The following is a 22,026-nucleotide window of genomic DNA, read 5'->3' on the forward strand; positions in this document are numbered from 1 at the left end:
GACCCAAACCTCAAAATAAATATGGCGACCAAAAGTCAAGATGACCGCCGCATAACTACCAAGCTCTATGACAATTGCACAAATTTTATCAAAAATGTGTTAGAATATGGAAAGTAAGGTTATTTCTTGTTTTTGTATTGATTAATATTGCAAACGTCTTCGACTACATATCCAAATAAGGTTTTTGCCGGAGGTATCAATTTTTATATAAAATATGGTAAAATGGGTGGAAAATTGTCATTGTTTTTTTATCAACACAATGAATCTACTTTTTTCCAGACGATTTAGCAACCAAGTATTTCCAAAACTGTTTTATAGTCTAAACTGATTCATGTTTTACTGGTTTTACCCACAGGTGGCAGTAACGTACCTAGGATACAGTATGGATCCATGAGCCATATGCACTTAAATTTACTACAATTATATGTTTTCTTAGGGAAAAAAATGACAAAAAGCCATTTTGAAAAATTTTTTGATCCTGTGACAATGAGCCATGAGAAAGGTGATCAAGAACAGTTTGACATGTGCATTGCTTCCAGGTCCGTATTTTTTTTTTTTTCAAAACAATATTTCCTTATCAATGGTTGGCCGCCTTTTCGGCAAAAGATTAATCTTTCAGAAAAACCTTACTTCAAAACCCAGTTCCAAACCGTTTACGCACCACGAGCCATAGGCCCCATCTAACGGTATCCTTATGGTATAGCATTATATAGTAAGAAAAAAGAAAAGGTAGGACACTTCCGAATACCCATATTCTCTTGTTCATTAATATATGATCGATTTCAATAGAATAAAATTTAAACGTTAGTTGGAAATATTAATTTTAACAAATATACCACAAAAAGTGTTCAAATAAGTCCTATTATAGCTATAAAATCGATGTTTTACATTTTGAATCGAGTCCAACATTTGCTTTGCTCCGCTGTTTCCGGATCTACGGTGCGAATATCCTCTGCGATTTCATTGGTTAATAGGTATAGTTTGACAGATACCGGGAAAATCGATATACCTCGGCTATATACCTTCATCATCATTACTTCAATAGAACTGAATGAAAAAATAGCGACAAACAATAATAAACAAAAATGTCAATTCAGTTAGAACAACTAAGAAGCGCTGCTAAACGTGACCACAACATTATTATATCGGGCCAAGCCGGTACAGAATATAAATTTTTCGATTTATTTTCACAAAATTTTATACCTTCGATACCGAAGGTTTATTTTTGACCACCGCAATAAGGACTACAAATTCACTCCGTTGCAAACCGGATGTATACAAGCAGGGATGATGTAGAAATCTGAAGTTCGTGGAAAATCGCTGATTTCTTTAAAAATACTGTAGTGATAAAGGTTAAACTTATGCCGTAGGTTTATTACAATAATATCAATTAATTAAGTGTATCGTTTGAACCGTACGTTCTATATTAGCTTCAAATCAGATTTGGTGTTTCGGAAGTGTCCTACCTTTTCTTTTTTCTTACTATATAAATGCTATACCATAAGGATGCGTTAGATGGGGCCTGTGCCACGAGCGAGCAACGGCATACAAAACGATAGTGATTTCTCCACCCGAATAAATCCCACACATTTTTCGCACCGAAGTCTCCCCCCTAAAACAAATCAAGTACACCATGTCAGTTAAAAGTAGCACTGCAAGCAGTCAGAATAGGCTAGATGTAAACTAACAAGACTAAAAATAAGGTTCATTTCTACTTAATTACTTACCAGTTTTTATTTATTTGAATTTGGTAAATAATCCTCGTGAGCCATCGCGGCTTGTTTATATTCGGGTACTCTTTGGATTTTATCGCTACGTTTGAAATACGTAAACTGTCTCCGCCAATGAAAACGTTATTTACAGCCACCGTCTTGTCAACGGTAATCATGGCAGGCGAAGGTAATTTCCGAAAGCGAAAATGTTAAATAGCGAATTTGTAAGTAACAAAGTAGGATTGAACCTAGTTTTCGGTCTTGTTAGTTTGTGTTTAGTCTGTTATGAACGGTTATAACGTTATTTTAAACTCGCACTGTGTGCTTGATATGTTTTAGGGGGGAGACTTCGATGCGAAAAATGTGTGGGATTTATTCGGGAGGAGAAATCACTATCGTTTCGTATGCCGTTGCTCGCTCGTGATGCGTAAACGGTTTGGAACTGGGTTTTGAAGTAAGGTTTTTCTGAAAGATTAATCTTTTGCCGAAAAGGCGGCCAACATTGATAAGGAAATATTGTTTTGAAAAAAAAATACGGACCAGGAAGCAATGCATGTGTCAAACTGTTCTTGATCACCTTTCTCATGGCTCATTGTCATAGGAGCAAAATTTTTTTCAAAATGGATTTTTGTCATTTTTTTCCTAAGAAAACATTATAATTGTAGTAAATTTAAGTGCATATGGCTCATGGATCCATACTGTATCCTAGGTACGTTACTGCCACCTGTGGGTTTTACCTGTAGTACAGATAATTTTTTGCATTATTATGGAATAAGGGCAAGGCTAGGTGGATGGGGTAAATTGACCCTCTGTAAAGTCACTCAACATGTGCATTATTTTTATATTATCTTAAACATAATACGAATGAATTTGTGATTATGTGAACTGCATTATGATTATGACAATATTTCGTAAACACAGCACTGAAGAAAAAAATCAATATCTAGCATACTTTACTCAAGTTACGTTACCTTTTCATTAATTTGTTTTATTATTTCAAATTACTTAGAAAGATTTTGAATTTGGACAGATTTTAAATACAAATCACTATGAATCTAACTGCATAACATGAACAAAACTATTTACAATATATATTTGCTTATTATTGGTTTAGTTTGAAGAAAGGCTCTATGCGCAGCTTACTTTACATATTTTACGTTACCATTTCACTACACTTAGGGTAAAATGGGGTAACTGGGACACTTAAAGAAACACTGTTGAGTAATATTCTAGAAAGACAAAATATATACTTGATTTATTAATATTTCAGTATGCGCAACCTATATAATATATGACGAATATAAACTTTTACAAATACCTGATAACCTGTGATTAACTATAAATTAATTAAACATTGGTCAAGTGTCCCAAGTTACCCCACCCAGTTGGGGTAACTTGGGACATTTTAGTTTTATTAGAATTTATGTATATTACAGTCGCATTTATGACAAATGAAACCATTCATGTCCACAGATCAAAAACGAATTCTAAACTGAAAATATAGCTCCGTATTAATTACAATTTATGACTGTTTTGTAAAACAAGGATGCATAAAGAAATCAATATGTCCAAGTTTTGCCTAAATTATGTCATTATTTGTTTCAATATATGCTTATTATATAAATCGTTTAAAATAGAAAAATGTTATAAGTGTAAATAACTATGTATGAATTAAACATAAACTTGACATAATCCATTATGTACTTATATGTGATTTTTACACTTGAAACTGATCAAAATTTTAAACAGTCTTAAAACATAGATTTTATCAAATATTAACGGGACAATTAAAATGTGTGTCTTTTTTCACAAAGAAATAAGGACATTAACTGGCTTTTTGCATACAGGAAGACTCGGGGAGGAGGGGATGAAATGTGAGGGGAATGAAGGCAGGGTTAAGGAGATCTAGACGGACACATGGGCATACGCTCTCGGAAACTGTTGGCAACTGTACCTAAAATGTGTTGTCCGGCCAATATTTGGTGTTTGCTTTAGCCTGAATATTTGACACAACGTCATCTTTTAAAGGAGTAATTAACTAAAAGAACTACTATGTTGGCTTGACTGTCAGTTGGTTCCTGCGCTTCACCTAGTATAAATACTACTTATTAATATAAGATTTGCCGACAGTTTCTTTAAACATGAAAGAAATATCAGTATTAGCCTATCAGACTATCAAAAATTCTAAACTCACCAGATTTTACGCGGAATGAGTGGGAGGGGTTCACGGAACGATCTCCCTTTAAATAAACGTATGTGACTTAACAGTGACTTAGATCATGTAAACTCGGTATCGGGTAGAAAATTCAGTACTTGCACCAGAGTTAAGCTAATATATATTATGACCACGCCTGTGAACTAGTGGTATACTTACAAAATATCAGAGTTTCGTCATTACTATACTTTCTTTCCTACTTTCATTTCATTTGTGGAAAAAGATTAAAAGTTGACAATTTATAGTGGATATATCCAGTTATGTACAACATTTTATGTACTGTCCATTGGAGCATATCCCCATTTTCTTCCAGCATCCAGTTCGTTCAAAAATAAAATCATGGAGAACCTTGTTCTTAACGACAGTGTCCAACTTGCCCCAATACATTTGGGTAAGTGGGACACTTTTGAAAAGGAACGTTTAAAAATAAAGTATGTTGTAATTTCTCAAAAACAAATCCCATTGTATGAAATAGTAATGTGATACCTACAGTTTTGCAACTCTTCCCATAACTGAAGGTATCAACACATACTAATATAAATGTTTTGGACATGCCATATTTAACAAACAAGCACCTGTTTTATAACGTCGTTGTCTGACGTCAACGCAACGGTTCATGACAGGCCACTTTATTATTCAAAATGAAAGTCAATAAAACAAAATCATTATACTTTTTTATAGAATTTTAAAAAAAAATAATGCCATGTCCTTGATTTGCAATGATACATAATACGCTTCAATATTTCAAACAAGTTAAATGCGATATTTTGTGTATACGAGAACCAGCTTCTTGCGTCAAAATTGACGTCACATTTATGATCAAGCCGTTACGGTACCGAAATTAAATACCTTTAAGATCTTATTGATATACCGGCCACATATAAGCAAATACATCTATAAAGTCAGACGACTATTTCTACTGTGCGTTTCACTAGACAGGAACATAACAAGAATATTTTAATGCACCATCTGAAAAAATAGGCAGAATTATTTACAGCGTGTAATTTTATGTTTTCTTATTTTTATTTAATTAGTAATACTCTCAACATATGTCTAAGAAAATCGATTCTTAAAATATTTTCCAATCCATCGGCAGAAAAGTTTTTTTCATATTAGGCTTTAACACTGAATGTCCTTTTTCAACATATGATCTTATTTAGGGAACGTAACCAATATTTACCCCAATTTACTGAAAAGTGTAAAGTGTCCCAGTTTCCCCATTGTCCCAGTTACCCCATTTTACCCTATTCTACTGTATCATTAGTATTTATAAGATATTTCAAAAATAAGTTAATGTGCATTTATTTAATACTGTAGGTATGAAATATACAAACGTACTTGTCAAGTGTTGTGGATTTTTTTATGTAACAACACTTTTAAATACGTTACCTTTATATCTGGTTTTATTTTGAAAAATATGTAGGAAAAAATATTGAATTACCGATATCAATATATTGGGGAATGACTAAATAGTAAGGCGAAATTTATAAACTGCCAGCCAATGTAAATGTTTCTGATCGTCATATAATTATCATATAGGGGTGATCCGAAATTGCATGGCCTTTTTTTCCAAAAAATCTTATTTAGAAATATACCACACTGAAAATTGTAAAGTATATACTTTCTCATATCATCTATTCTCTGCATGAGAATAGAATTTAGCAGTACCGTCAAATTTTGATAACAAGTAAACGCTGAGTTGCGGCAACCGAATACAGGTGTAGTTCCACTGGAATTCAAACGCACGTATATAAGTATCTGCTAGGGCACATTTGTGTAGGTAAGTTCACTGACTGCTTATGTCAATATGTAATACATACAGAATTTCCACATTATACGCTTGTCTTCACAGAAATTATAAAACGATGAATAATTTTGTACAAAGCTTATCAAAACTTAGAAAAAAAAAGATGTCAAAACTCATTTAAAACACATAGCATGACAGAAATTACAAAGGCACTACGACACTTTCCCTGTGTTTCAAAACCTTACCTATTTCTGGTTTTAATAGCGCTGTCAATATTAGGTGCACACTTTTTAAAGTTCGTAAATAAATTAAAAATATTTTGCATATTTTAGAAGAGAGTTTTTTTTTTTTATTTTAATACCTTTTCTCGTTTTGGAGTTATGATCAAAGTCTACGTAATTCTTGATCAACCCTTGTTTTGTCAAAAAACAGTCCAACACACACCATTATCATTAGTCAAGCCATGATATCAGAAATGTATGTAGTCATTCATGCAGTTAATAAAACATATTATGTAAAGAATCATATATGTCATGACCCAAATTGGATGCACAGAGAAATAGCAAAGCCCGTCTGTATGTTAACTGTTTAGTCTATCTGTCCAGAGCACTCAGTTATAACTATTGACAAATCTTACAAATATCTAATTCATAATGATACAAGTCAATGTCATAGGTGAGGGCACTAACCATACCGAAGAATATTCCTCCGGCCACTAATCGATAGCGGTCAGATTTTCTATGTTCTCCACTAATTTGGAAGAAAAATTAACTTCAGCGCGAAGTTGTTGTTATAGCGTCATAAGCAGACGATATTATTATGCCGGTTCTAAAAAGAAAGAGATGCGCATTTCTTCTTATGTTGTTGTTGTCACCTTATTTCATATACATTTAAATATCAGTGTCAGTTATGCCAATTATGTCAATTAAACATTAAAAGAGATAGCTTTTCTATCGGCCCTTGGATCACAAATGCAAACTGTCGCTATTTTTCTACTCAGTTGCAGTACAAAAAGGCAAAATATAGAATTTTCTGTATATTTTACTTAATAAATTTTAGTAAATAAATTCAAGGTCCGCCTTGATTAAATTAAATGTGGAAAATATGTCCGAAGTATTTTTGTGTAAAAGAATGTTTTTTACAATGTAAATAATATCTGCATTTAAAACAGAACTGAATTTTACTTCAGTAACTTAATGATATATTTTTGTTTTCGTGAAAATTTTACCTGGTTTCATGATCTTTTCAGTTATCATAAATGTCGTCGTGATTAACTTACTTTCATAATTTATTGTATATGTTCAATTCAAGATAATTTTACATGAAACCAATTTCTATACTGTAATCCTATTGAATGATAGTTTATAGAAGTAATAAAATGTTGTATGCATGACGCATAAATCCTTTTTATTGGACCTGTAATAAAACTCTCCAATTACCTCTCAATAAAGAACGTTATTTCCTAATTCGCTACGCTCAAACGTAAATAAATTACTTATCCCATAATCAAAGTAAATCGAGGGAAGAAAGGAGAACAAATACATAAATGTATTTTAGGATTTGTTGTCTGCATTGTCATATATCCACATTGTTAACACATTTCAAGCTTTAACACAACACATCATGCATGAACTTTAATACTATTTTGTTTTTAACTGAGCGAAAACTGCTCATATTTATATACATTATACAAAAAAAACTAAAAAAAAAAAAAGCCGTCTTTATAATCTTATCCTGTTCAACTGAACTTCAATCATATAAAATATCAATTTCCTTCAATTTCCTTTAATTTCTTCACGGAAAACTTACATATATGAATATACTTTCCCAGTCAGTGTGCTGCGAGGCGGCTACTCAACCCTAACTCCGTCGTGGGAGGGGGAAGTAGAAAGATACCAAGTCTCAAGACCAGCTACCATCTTCTGGCGGCCTGACAACCCCCACCCCACAATTAATTGCCGAAAAATATTATCCTCAGTGAAGATAATGTAGTCCATGGAAGTTCAATTGCTAGCCAAAAGCATGTACATTCATTAAATGTATGTCTTCCAAACATATCATTTCATTAAGCTTATTATATACGAGTACCTGTAAATTCATTTGAATTCTTACAACGTATTTATATCTTAATGAGACTATGATAAAATCGATTTTGCACTTTTGGTAAAACACTGTCTCTATCTTTCTATTTTACAAGAAAAAGTAATGTGCGTGAAATTAGCCAGAGCAGCCAGAGTAGCCAGAGTTCAGCCAGAGTAGCCAGAGTTCAGCCAGAGTTTAGCCAGAGTAGCCAGAGAAGTCAAAACTCTGGTTACTCTGGCTAACCAGAGTAGCCAGAGTTCAGCCAGAGAAGTCAAAACTCTGGTTACTCTGGCTGGCCAGAGTAGCCAGAGTTCAGCCAGAGTTCAGCCAGAGAAGTCAAAACTCTGGTTACTCTGGCTGGCCAGAGTAGCCAGAGTTCAGCCAGAGAAGTCATAACTCAGGTTACTCTGGCTGGCCAGAGTAGTCAGAGTTCAGTTAGAGTAGCCATAATTCTGGTTACTCTGGCTAGCCAGAGTAGCCAGAGTTCAGCAGGAGTAGCCAGAACTCTGGTTAGTTACTCTGGCTGGCCAGAGTAGCCAGAGTTAAGCAAGAGTTCATCCAGTATCCAGAACTCTGGTTACTCTGGCTGGCCAGAGTAGCCATAATTCAACCAGAGTAGGCAGATTTACAATCGATTTTTACATTTTGGTACTCTGTCTCTACTTCATTTACAGAAAGTAGCAAGTCGTGATAATTTAGCCGATCAGCCAAAGAGTAGCCAGAGTTCAGCCAGAGAGCTAGAGTTTCTAGGATTTAGCCATGTTGGCTACCTAGATGAAAGCAAGAACTACCAGGTACCGGTAACCAGGTACCAGAGTTCAGCTAGAAGAATTCAAAACTTAGGTATTATCTCAGAGTAGCCAGAGTTCAGCCAGAGTTCAGCCAGAGAAGTCAAAACTCTGGTTACTCTGGCTGGCCAGAGTAGTCAGAGTTCAGTTAGAGTAGCCATAATTCTGGTTACTCTGGCTAGCCAGAGTAGCCAGAGTTCAGCAGGAGTAGCCAGAACTCTGGTTAGTTACTCTGGCTGGCCAGAGTAGCCAGAGTTAAGCAAGAGTTCATCCAGTATCCAGAACTCTGGTTACTCTGGCTGGCCAGAGTAGCCATAATTCAACCAGAGTAGGCAGAGTTTCTAGATTTTTAACATGTTCTGGCTACTCTGTTCAGCCAAAGTAGCAACAGTAGCCAGAGTCACCAGGATATCATTTGCTCTGGTCACTCTGGCTGTTTCTAACAGAGTAGCCAGAGTTCAGCCAGAGAAGCTAGAGTTTCTAGGATTTTAACATGTTCTGGCTACTCTGATCAGCCAGACTAGCCAGTGTAGCCAGAGTAACCAGGTACCATGTATTTTCAGTCTTAGTTAAGTTTAATTATGAAACATAATATGTCATTTCTATCTAAATAGCATATTTAAAACTGAATTTCAAGTTAATAACTATTTTCAAGTGGTTTATTAAAGTCGCTCTGGTTACTCTGACTGGCCAGAGTAGCCAGAGTTTCTAGGGTTTTAACATGTTCTGGCTACTCTGGTCAGCAAGAGTAGCCAGAGTAATCAGGTCCCGTGTTCGCAAAACATTTTCAGTCTCAGCTGAATTCGATCTTGAAACTTAGTATGTTATTTCTTTCTAAATAGCATGTTTAAAACTGAAATTCAAGTTAATAACTATTTTCAGTTGGCTATTTATAGTAGCCAGAGGAGCCAGAACTCTGGTTACTCTGGCTGACCAGAGTAGTCAGAACATGTTAAAATCCTAGAAACTCTTCCTACTATGGCTGAACTTTGGCTGAACTCTGGCTACTCTGGCTGAACTCTGGCTACTCTGGCCAGCCTGAGTAACAAGGGTTCTGGCTACTCTGGCTCCTCTAGATTAACCAGAGTTCTAGCTACTCTGGCTACTCTAAATAGCCACTTAAAAATAGTATTTAACTTGAAATTCAGTTTAAACATGCTATTTAGATAGAAATTACATATTAAGTTTCATAATCAAATTCAGCTAAGACGGAAAATGTTTTGTGAACCAGGTTACTCTGCCTGCTCTTTAAATCCTAGAAACTCTGGCTACTCTGGCCAGACTAACCAAAGCAAATCAAATCCAGGTGACTCGGGCTATTCTGGATACTATGGCCGACCAGAGTAGCCAGAACATTTTAACATCCTACAAACTCTGGCTTTTCTTGCTGAACTCTGGCTACTCTGGCCAGCCAGGGTAACTAGAGTTCTGGCTACTCTGGCTGAACTCTGGCTACTCTGGCCAGCCAGAGTAACCACAGTTATGACTTCTCTGGCTGAATTCTGGCTACTCTGGCTAGCCAGAGTAACTAGAGTTTTGACTTCTCTGGCTACTCTGGCTGAACTCTGGCTGAACTCTGGCTACTCTGGCTGAACTCTGGCCGAACTCTGGCTGAACTCTGGCTAATCTGGCTGAATTCTGGCCGAACTCTGGCTGAACTCTGGCTACTCTGGCTGCTCTGGCTAATTTCACGCACATGAAAAAGTAACTTTCTATTTATAAAGGATTTTTAAACGAGGCAAATGTATCGTTCATGGTACGTCAGTCCATTGTAGAACAGTTCTCTATAAGCATCAATATAAAACACATATCCATCCCAAGGAATCCAGGCGACAATGTATCCAGAAGAACTCCTCAACTCTTGGAATTATCTGTAAAATATAAACTAAACTGTATTATTATCAACCTCATTATCAAACTGTACCGATTTTACTTAAATCAGTTCTTACAATTAAGCCGAGCAAGTTAACCAAACACATCATAAAATACTATGAGGGAAACTTCCATGAAGGGCTATGTACTGTTAATTAATACTCATAATAACGTTAAAACTCGTATTACATTTGTTTATGGCGTGGCTGTCATACTTTTATGAACATAAATATATAATTTATTTTTAGTTCCTAATTTCTTTCTTTTGATAATTGTTTTCTCCAATATTTCAAAATCTGCCAGGAGTTTGATAATTACAACTGAAACTATTATTGAATTTTCTAGTTCGGATTGCCTCCCTTTATGCATGGCTATTGTGTAATTTCGTTTTAAATATTATATATAAATGCCATTCCAACCGTGTACAAAGAGGACAACATGTATATCGACCAATTTTTTAATATTATTATTATCATTATTATTTGTTTTAACATTTATATCTTTTCAAAACTTGAATATTTTATTGAAATTTGAAAAAGCTTCCAATGGGTGGGCGGGAAGGGATCCAGTTTGTATACATGTAAGTAGTGTGTGTTGTGTTAAGCAATGCAGACAACCTCGAATGACTTAACTGACTATTCAACTCAGCTATATACCAACTGAAATTTGCACGAAATAATCGTGCAACCAACACTTCAATAACATTTCAATACAGTAAATTCTCGATTACATTAAACCTAAAATAAATACATTTAAAACAACATAGACGTTTATAACACTGATATAGTGGATAATTGTTGGTTTCGGTGTAATATCACGTGTTATTTTATGTTTTTCGGTGGTTTATCGAAATATAACGGTGAATTATATCCTGATAAACTATGCATGATGAGACGACGTGTCGCGCGCAAAACTCGGAACCCTAGCTCAAAGGCCAAGGTCACAGTTGGAGGTCAAAGGTCAACACTTTTTTTTTGTCCGGCCCATAACACTGTTATTCACCAAGGGATTACAGTACTTGGCAAAAATGTTCCCCATGATGAGACGAGGATCTGTTTCGTGTCCGGTCCATAACCCTGTCATTTATCAAGGGATTTTAATATTACTTGGCACAAATATTTTCAATGATGAGACGAGGATCTGTTTCGTGTCCGGTCCATAACTCTGTCATTTATCAACGGATTTTAATATTACTTGGCACAAATATTTTCAATGATGAGACGACATGTCATGCGCAACACTCAGAACCCTAGCTTAAAGGTCAAGGACACACTTGGGGATCAAAGGTCAATAGGATTTTTTTCCTGTCCGGTCTATAACTTTGTCATGCAAAACATTATATATGAGTTGGCACAAATATTCCTCTTGATGAGACAACGTGTCACGCGCAAAACCCGGGCATTAGCTGAAAGGTCAAGGTCACATTTGGAAGTCAAAGGCCAAAAGGGCTTTTTTTCCTGTCCAGTCTGTAACTCAACAGTAACTCAACAATCCTTAAAGGGATTTTAATATTCTTGGCAAAGATGTTCACCACCATGAGACGAAGTGTCATGTGCAAGAACCAGGTTCCTAGATCTAAGGTCAAGGTCACACTTAGAGGCCAAAGGTCAAATACAAGAATGACTATCTTCTTCATGCATGGAGGGATTTTAATATAATGTGGCACAAAATGTTCACCACCATGAGGCACCCTTGTTTTTTTTAGAATTACTTCCCTTCGTTGTTACTATTAACAGCTTATATTGTTACTTTTATTGTTACCTTTTTATTACTGGCCGTAGGAAAAAGTCGAGACCACTTTTCTGTGAACAACATGCATGTTACATCCAATTTTTAGGTGTATTTTGATCTATCTCTGCCTGGTAAAGAGTTTTGTCTGGACTTACATTATATAGATATTTTTAGGATTAACTTCCCTTTGTTGTTACTATGAATAACTTATAATATAACTTTTTTATAATTGGCCTAAAAAATCCATATGAAAGTACAGGTGCAAGTGTAAAGAAATTTGCTATCACGGGCCTATAGTGTGGCATTCTGGCACTCTTGTTATATATGTTATGAAACAATCAACAACTGTGGTTGTATATGCAAATTTTACTCAAAGTGTTTTGTTATAACATATTCTATATATAATACAAAATGTTTATACGTCATTGACAGAAATCAGTTCATTATGTTATAATATAGTAAAGAAAATTCGGTGCCTTCCAGTAGGCGACTTTTTATTGCATGGCAATACTTCATTCACTTTTTTGATACTGTAGAGTACATATTTACCGACAGGGTTCTTCATTTTCAGATATGGAACCAGCGACAGAAACAGTAACTCCTGTGACAGAAACAGTAACTCCTGTGACAGAAACAGAGACGTCAATAAATCATGCTAGTGCTAGTGCTAGTACCGACAAGTCTGGTGAGTTTTGTTCACAGACGTTTTTTAACCTTTAGCCTAATGGCGGCAAGAGATTCTGCCTTTGCGACCATGGCAGACCAAGGTCAGTCTGCACATCATGATCTGCAGTGAGCAAATTTTCAGTGAACACCACATTGAATAACAAGTGGTACTGCCCAAATTGAATGATGGACCAGTCCATTTTAGAAATTTAGCATAGTAAAGGTTTAAAGGGGCATTTAACCACCGGATAGAATGTGTGCTAGTTGAACTTCTTGAAATGCATCACTGAATCATAAAGCACTAATTCTTTACAAAACCCATTTTATTGCTTTAATTTTTGTTGTAATACATAAATGTATCATAACGTCTGATTTACATCAATACGAAGAACGATGAACAAATTTACCCACTGGATAAATTATTAATTGGATAAAGTATGGAGCAACTATAGGTCCTGATGTACATCAAATGTGTCGAACTTCTTTTAATAATTAGACATCAACTTTCATAAAACAGCTATTGTTATATGTTTATGATATAGCATTCTAATTTAATAGCCCCTTAACTCTGGAGCGTTTTCTACATCAGGGAACAGAAACCTTTGGAAAAAGGCATTGAAATACATATTTCCTGAAAATGAAGGCTCATATTTGCATTGACTCTGAAAAAAAATCATTTAGTCTAGTAAGTACTAATATACTGAACAAAACAGCAACCCCGATATTTGCCAGTATCTTAAAAATTACAAAATATATTTCTGAAAAGCAAATATTAAAATGACGCAAAATACAATTTTATTCATTTTACCACCTTAACCATTTTTGTTAAAAAAAATCATTATTGCTACAAATGAGCAACATCATTCGTTGTAAAATAACGATTGGAGAACCTGCACGCTCTCCTTATAAACTATCATTTGTAACTCATATTTCATGAAAAAATTCTTTTGCTTTGAAAGTTAACAAAGGATCTTTTTTTCCCCTGACGGATGGGAAGGTAGACCGACAAACGGACTGACTAAAGGACAAATTAAAATGTTCTGTTGCTTTATGTCCCAAGTTTCATGGAAAATTTCTTGTACATATAAATTTATGAAAGAATCCGACATTTGTGTCTGATATAAGGGTAGACGAACGAACGGGAAAATGGTGGAAATAAAAAATAGTGGGCATAGTTTCCACATTGACTTCTCTCTGTTTACCAAATTTCATTAAAAATCTCTTTCGTTCTTCTTAAGTAAACGCAGAATTAACTTTTTGTGATATTTTGGACTATTTGTTGCCATAGCAACTAAACAAAAGGTAGTGTGTATTCTCTATAATGCCATCTATACATGTACCAAGTTTTTATGACAAATTCTCTTGTGCTTACACTTCATATTTTGTAATTTATCGCGCGATCCCGCCACATTGTAAGTGACAGACAGACAGAAGAGGGCGGTGGGAGAGGGGGCGTGGGAGGCAAAGCATAAGTCTATTCGTACTTTTTTACTAGATAATTGTTAAAAATTACACACCTATAAAACGTTCCTTAAAACGTTTTAGATAGGTCACAACTCACATAAAATTTTAACTTGTTTGTGACTATTTAGTGTACCAGAACTCGTAAAATTTTGATTTTGTTGAATATAGAAATGTCACCAATAACATATTATTGTGAGCATACGTTTAGTTAAGGAAAAACACCTTAAATTAAGTAATTGTCAAGTTAGGGTTATTATAACAGTAGCTTGATCTTAAGTGTCTTCAAGTTATCATGTTACATTTTCATCCTTTATTCCTATCCTAAATCAAAAAGTAACTCTGGCTTAAGGATGTACGAGCGTTTTTTTTTTCAGGATATCGGCCATTTTGAAAAGTTTTTCTTCGAATATTTCTTTCTAACATTTTTTTTTTACCAAAAATTAATGCTAACTTTTTGAAATATGGCTAATTATGTACCATTTAACCAAACAGATTCTACTTGTTGCGAAAAGAAAATTTTTTTCACCCTAGGCTTATTTTTGACTGGCATTTGCCTAAAATTGATGTAAGATTTACAATGTGGTAGGGGTCGGTAATTTCAAAAATCTATTAAAGTAGATCGGGTTTGGTTCTGATACTTTCCGACTGATATATATATATAATGATATTACGCTACAATTGAAATAAAAGTATTCAATATAGTATACCGGTTGTAGGTGCAGATGGGAATTTCCGGCCTCGAGGGTAACTGTTTAGGCGGTTACGAGGCTCCAGCCGAGTAACCGCGTAAACAGTTACCGAGAGCCGGATATTCCCATCTGCACCTACAACCAGTGACAGAATCTTTTTCTTGCATACCATATTAAAGAAATAAAAATAGAAATGAAATCAATCGTACGGCTTTCTTTTTATAACTTTTTCTTCTAGCAGCGTATTTAAACAAAGCGCAGGAAACCAACGTCCCGTACGGTAAACAGGAAAGACGTCATGACGTTTCAAAGACAAATAACAATGTTTAGTTCCGGTTTTGTATTATCAGTTGCAGCGTAACGTTATGATTTTTTGATAAAATAACGTTTTTGAACCGAGAATTATACTATCAGAAAACAAGAGCAACTGTCAAGGTATCGGAATTTTATTCCGTTTTATGAAATAAAATGTTAATTGCTACATATATGTAGTTCGTAATACGTCATTTACAGCACGAGAGTCATCTTACACCCCCGTGGTGTAAGATGGATTTTTCCAGCACCGATAAAAATACCGGAAATCCCCGTCTGTTATGCAAGAACACTTTATATTGCCTAGGAAGTATAAATTAAAACAAAAAGATCTAAAAAATATCAAAATTCATTAGTTTTTAAAGTTTTTTTTTTCTAAATAAATCTCTTAGATGCACGATGACCCCAACTTTTTTCTTTCTATTTGCAGCATATTTGTGTGTCATTAAAGCTGCAAAATATTTTAAAAATCTTAACGGCAGATTTTTTTGTATGTTTAACTACGTGTTTTCCATTAAAAATAAAGTGGGTGGGGTAATTATGTCAACATGTAAAAATGAAAGAGATTTGTTAGCGACTTTTATGCTTATATTATAATACTGATATCATCTTGTATTCATAGTGACATGTAAGACCTGAAATCCCTATAACATTAAGTGGGGTATGATATGTTTTATAAAGTACCGCCAACTTTTAAATTTTACCAATTTCAGAAATGCTTAAACAGTGGGTGAAGAAAAGTGTCCTATAAAATTAAACGAGTTCGGTGACCTGTGCTTTTTCTTCTCTTGTTCATTCCCTTCTAAACATGTACACAATTACGTGAGAATAATTCATGGCAGGTTCCTTTTAATGTGATTTTTAATTAATTATAATATTACGAATAAGAAAAATACTTATTAAACAACCGGAACTTCCAAAAGTATCACCAAAAGGACTGGGGATACTCTGACCAAGTTTTATCGGCACACACTCTTATCAATCTCTTTCACATCTAGTTAACGTTTCACTTCCTTGTACGTCCGTGTCACGCAATAACGGCATCTAACGTACTTACCTTGAAAGTAAATAAAATAGTATGCTGCGATAATTGTTAGTTTCTTATGGAAGAAAATATAACAAATGTTTATTCGGTGACATCTTTAAGATGTAATTTTGTATTCAAGGTACAAAATATGTCAGTGAATATCACTGAAGCGGAAGTAGAAGAAAGGCAACGCCCACGGCTGTGTTGGAGATTGCTTTTACAATTGTATATCGTGTGTTTTCAAATTTTGAACAAAAAGAATTCCCCAGTTCTAAACCGCGTACTCAACTCTCCTACAGATACCAAAAACTTGGTGTACATCATCAGCATGAAGCGGTCGTGCGTATATTGCCGGGACTTTCAAGTCCGATTTTTTTTTGGACTTTAAAATAGTACAACTACATCAGAACATTGTGTACCAAACTCCTCTCACAGTTACTATCAAGTTGAAATGAAACTTGGTATGCATTATGAACATGAAGTGGACACGTGCATATATTGTTTAGACTTTTTTATCACATCTTTATTTGATTAATGACCATCTGTGTACATTGAAATATTTCAACTACATAAAAAACATTGTATACTTAAGTCTTCCTACAGTTCCCATCCAGTTCAAATGGAAATTGGCATGCGTCTTCAACATGAACGGGACATGTGCATATAAGTGGGACTTTCCTATCCAGTGAAATATTTTAGGACCTATAACTCTTTTTGCACTTTGCAATATTGCAACAACACCAGAAGATTGTGTACTCAGCTCCTCCTAATTTCTATCCTAATGAAATTAAACTTGAAAGGAAATATAATGTAAATATAAGAAATGGAACTATTTTTTCGGTGTTCATCCGAAATAACGACAGAATAGGATCGGCAAATTAAACATGAATTGCTAGCACGATCCTATTCTGTCGTTCATTTCGCATGAACACTGAAAAAAACATTTCATTTCTTAAATACATCTTCAACATGAAGTGTGCATATTAGTTGGACGTTCTAATTTAATTATGTTTGAGTAATGACCCTTATAAATCAGAACATTGCATACTCAACTCTTTCTGCAGTTTCAGTACCATTCAGATGAAACATCAACAGCATGCTGTGCCTATGGTCGGGACTTTCATGTCTGATTTTCCTCTGGAATTATGACTCTGCTGTATTCCCGCAAGCATTTTAGGGGACATGTGTAATACAATGTTGACATCATTCTTATTTGTATAAAGTTTCTGAATAAAATTTGCCACGAGTCTGTGTAACTATACAAGCAGCATTAGCGTCCCTAAAGAAGCATATACATTCGCTTAGTTTGAAATTGAAAACAGATATATTGGGAAAGTAATAACACAGATATCTGATATTCCTTGAACGTTTTGTATTTCGCGCAAATATGTAGTCGCCGCCTTGTCCACCCACCCATCTGTCCCGAAATCCTTGTCCAGGTATTTTCTCCTACAATTTTCAATGGATTCGGCGCAAACATACAACCGTGTCACTGAAATATTACAAAATGGTGCGTATTGAACAATGCTTATGAATCTCTTGTCCGGATAACTTCTGTCAAGAGATCTGACCCAAACTTTTAGACTTATATACTATCAAATGATATATTATCACGATTTACATGTACCATGCCAGGCTCAGGAGTTGTGATCCTTTGAAACTAAAAATATATGTGATATACTATTGAAAGACTTATTCGGGTTACTCCTCTTACAGCTTTCAAAGAATATATGAGCCGTGCCATGGGAAAACCAACATAGTGGCTTTGCGACAAGCATGGATCCAGACCAGCCTGCGCATCCGCGCAGTCTGGTCAGGATCCATGCTGTTCGCTTTCAAAGCCTATTGCTATTAGACAAACTGTTAGCAAACAGCATGGATCCTGACCAGACTGCGCGGATGCGCAGGCTGGTCTGGATCCATGCTGGTCGCAAAGCCACTATGTTGGTTTTCCCATGGCACGGCTCATATCTGAAACACATAGAAATTTATTACTATGAAGTGGATTTGCATATAGTGCCAGGACATGTGTACTATAATCAACTCCTTTGAAATGTTGCTGCATTTTGCTTACTGGATAACTTTTTTTTACAGTTTTCAAGGTCCAAACTAACAGAACTGTAAATACTTTCAAGAGAACTTGCTTATGTTGCAAGTATAAAACCAGAACCTTATGGCTCCTTAATTCATTACCCACATTTACATATTGCCTTTAAACAGTCAAAACTTTTTCAAGTAACTTCGTCAGGCTATACCTACTAGTGAGTAGGTTATAGGAAAAAGATGTTTCCTTTTGTGAAGAAAGCACCAAACTTTGTATGCAACTATTTTGAAGTATGCTGAATCCAAAAAAAGGAGGAGACACGCAGTTCGCTATCCTTAATTAGCTTAAAATGAGGCTCCAAAAAGGTACCTATATTCTATTTATTTCAATCATATATTTTTGAAAGCAATGTCCAAAAGGTTAATTTAAAACCAAAATAAGTAACTATTATTGACATAATATTTATTTAGTTACATTTTATACACATTTGATATATAGGACACTAACAAATGACATAGATGAGGCCCTAAAAGAGTGAAATTGTTTAAAAATTTCATATACAGGATGACTTTATTTTTAAGTGTGAATATTATATCACTCAGGTAAACAAAACTAATTTTAGTATTTAATTATATCAATTATATCAAAATATTATTTAAACATTCTTTACATCTAGAGGTTCATTAAGGGTATTTTATAAAACAAGTTCACATATACATAGTACTACATACTGTAATTTATATAATCGATTTTACAGTACTTATACTTACATGGGGTACCGATAGTTTGATTTCCCTATGCATATTATTAAGCATTCAAAAGAGCAGCTACAGAAGGGCTTATTTTGTGTTTTTCTTGTAATTCTATATCTAATTTAAATTCATGTAAAACGTATTATACAAAACATAATTTATATGTTTTTCAAGACAATTAATGACTTCAAGCTAAAGCATACGATCATCCTAATGCTTTCTTTAGAACAAAAGAAAATGGAATGTGAACTAAATGTATTGTTGTATTTATTATTAATTTATACTATATTCAATACTAATTCATTTGAATTAGATAAAGATTTCAAGTTTTAGAATCAGTATAAATTCCACTTTCTTGAAAATAGCACTGATATTGTATGATAGATTAACCTTTGTACGGTTTGAACCAATGACCTTCCTATTGATCTGACAACACCTTTACCACTAGACGGTCTCTCTCACTGAACCCCTCCACAGAGCTTATAACTATAAACATTCCTAAAGTGCAGTGATTTACTGCAGATACCCCAAGAACGCAAATAGTTACATATAAAATGGTTTAAGATGAAAATATGATACAGAAATAAAGAGGGTTATACCAAATAGAGTTAGATGTATTTTTTTTAAGGTAAAGATTAATCGATTAGTTTATAAACAATGTCTCCTTAAAATATACTAGCCGTCCTAGTTATAATCATACCTGATATGTGCTCTTTGTCCAGTACAATGTTAGGAATACCTCTCAGTAGCGCAGGTATAAGCCCTAGAATAATTGCTTGTTTAGGGTAATGTCCCAAGCATTTTTGGTGAACTTACAAAAGTTGAAATCAGGTTACCTTAAATAAACAACTTTTAATTTTAGGCGTAACAACCCTTTCAATATTTAACTAAAACTGTAATAGGTCTGCCAGTATTTCACTTTCTAGCACATATGTCTTCAAAATGTCTAAGTACACAGGATTGGCTTGATACATTTATATTTGCCTTTGTATGTATTCTTGTAGTTACATTTATGAGTTTCCTTCAACTTATAGCAGCTAATTATGAAGTGTATTACATAATTAAAGCAAAGTACCAGTTCTCTTGACCATTTCTAGTTGACATGATTAGCAATGTCAATGTATGCTATAAATGCCTGTCTACAACCTGCTTGATACACATACGTGAACATCTCTCAGGGGGTGCTTTCAATACGTCTAATTGCTTAAGAAAATATATTCTCTGGCTTCATTTTGATATTTCTGCAAACGTATTGAGACAGTATCACAACCAGATAATGCATTATAAAGAATGTTAGCTTTAAGTCTACGTTCTTTCATGTGTCTTTTCCTGTTGGATTTTTGTCCTTGTTTTTATGCCAAAAAGACGGCTTACTACGGAATTAGTCAGCATGTACCAGAACTGTTTGAAGCGGCCAAATGAAGCTACAGCTAACAACTAGCAAACTGTTTTACTATAGAAAGTAACTGTGTGTATCAGTGTTGGTTGCTCGTAACATTATGCCTTTGTGGTTTTGTTTTTATGCATTTACGGCAAACAAATGTGTACCATTTTGCATAACAGTTAGTGCACCATATGTTGTGACTTCAAACTTATAGAACAATACAAGTCAGTAAATGGTGCCAGATAAAATTCTAGTTCCTAAAGGAAAAAGACAGCATGAAAACATCTAAATTACCTGATGTTCACATTTCTAATATTTATATATGAGGCCAGGTTTGTTGAGAGACTTTAAGGTATGGACATACTAAATATCTTTATTCTAGATAAAATTGACAAATTTCAAATGACTACAGCACAGAGCAGGACCCGTTTTAAATGTCTGTAGCTTACATTCTGACAATCATAGAATCTTTATTTTATTCCGAATGACATCCAAAGGATGTTCATATGCTAAACAAAATAGTCCCATTCATGAACAATGCGGATGAATTATCAATGAACAAATAGTTCTTATTCAACCTGTATCCACTCACACTGACCATTTAGATTATATAAGATCTATCAATGATAAGGTATTCCAGCCCATGGTTACATCACAAGCTGGGTCAGGCAGAGTTCATCTTAGATATGAGGCACATTAAATTTGTATTTATTTCTCATTCATGTATATTCATAGAGAGGATTTCTTTCTTTCGAGTAGTGAGTTTCGAGTTAAAAAAGTGAGTTTCTAGTTAAAAAAAGTGAGTTTCGAGTTAAAGAAGTGAGTTTCGAGTTTTAAAAAAGTGAGTTTCGAGTTAAAAATGTGAGTTTCGAGTTAAAAAAAAGTGAGTTTCGAGTTAAAGAAAGTGAGTTTCGAGTTAAATTTTAAAAAGTGAGTTTCGAGTTAAAAAAGTGAGTTTCGAGTTAAAGAAAGTGAGTTTCGAGTTAAATTTTAAAAAGTGAGTTTCGAGTTAAAAAAGTGAGTTTCGAGTTAAAAAAAAGTGAGTTTCGAGTTAAAGAAAGTGAGTTTCGAGTTAAATTTTAAAAAGTGAGCTTCGAGTCAAAAAAAGTGAGTTTCGAGTTAAAAAAATGTGAGTTTCGAGTTATATTTTAAAAACGTGAATTTCACGTTAAATTTTAACAACGAGTTATAAAATACTTAATGAGTTTAAATAAACAGTCTGCAATATAAAACAAAATAAATATTTAACGGGAAATACATTTTTGCTGGTTCGTGATGCATACTCTTGAGACAGAAGTGCAGTACATTCCGCAGGCTAATACATTGTATACAACTATTTTATACTCTCTAATAAGACACTATTACATCGTCTATCAAAGCAAATCTTTTAAGAGACGACTGTTTAAAGTGTTCAAACAGTTATATAATTTTCACCCGCTTATGATTTTAATAATATTTATTCTGTCATTCATTTGCATTGTATCTATCTGCTGATTTGTATAAGACGATCAATCTTAAATCTAAATAAATTCTTCGTTCTT

General features: G+C 34.3%; 1 protein-coding gene across 2 annotated transcripts in view; it reads left to right on the forward strand.

The window, feature by feature from the left end:
• LOC123523005 (uncharacterized) overlaps window positions 1–22,026 on the forward strand; it is a 47,565-nt gene that overhangs the window by 13,432 nt on the left and 12,107 nt on the right. For both annotated transcript variants that reach the window (XM_053549426.1, XM_053549427.1), the window contains exon 2: window positions 12,719–12,832. In XM_053549426.1, the coding sequence (XP_053405401.1) occupies window positions 12,719–12,832 (114 nt within the window). The remainder of the gene's footprint in view (window positions 1–12,718; window positions 12,833–22,026) is intronic.

This window comes from Mercenaria mercenaria, chromosome 8 (assembly GCF_021730395.1).
Source record: "Mercenaria mercenaria strain notata chromosome 8, MADL_Memer_1, whole genome shotgun sequence".
In the NCBI taxonomy this organism is placed as follows: Eukaryota; Metazoa; Mollusca; class Bivalvia; order Venerida; family Veneridae; genus Mercenaria; species Mercenaria mercenaria.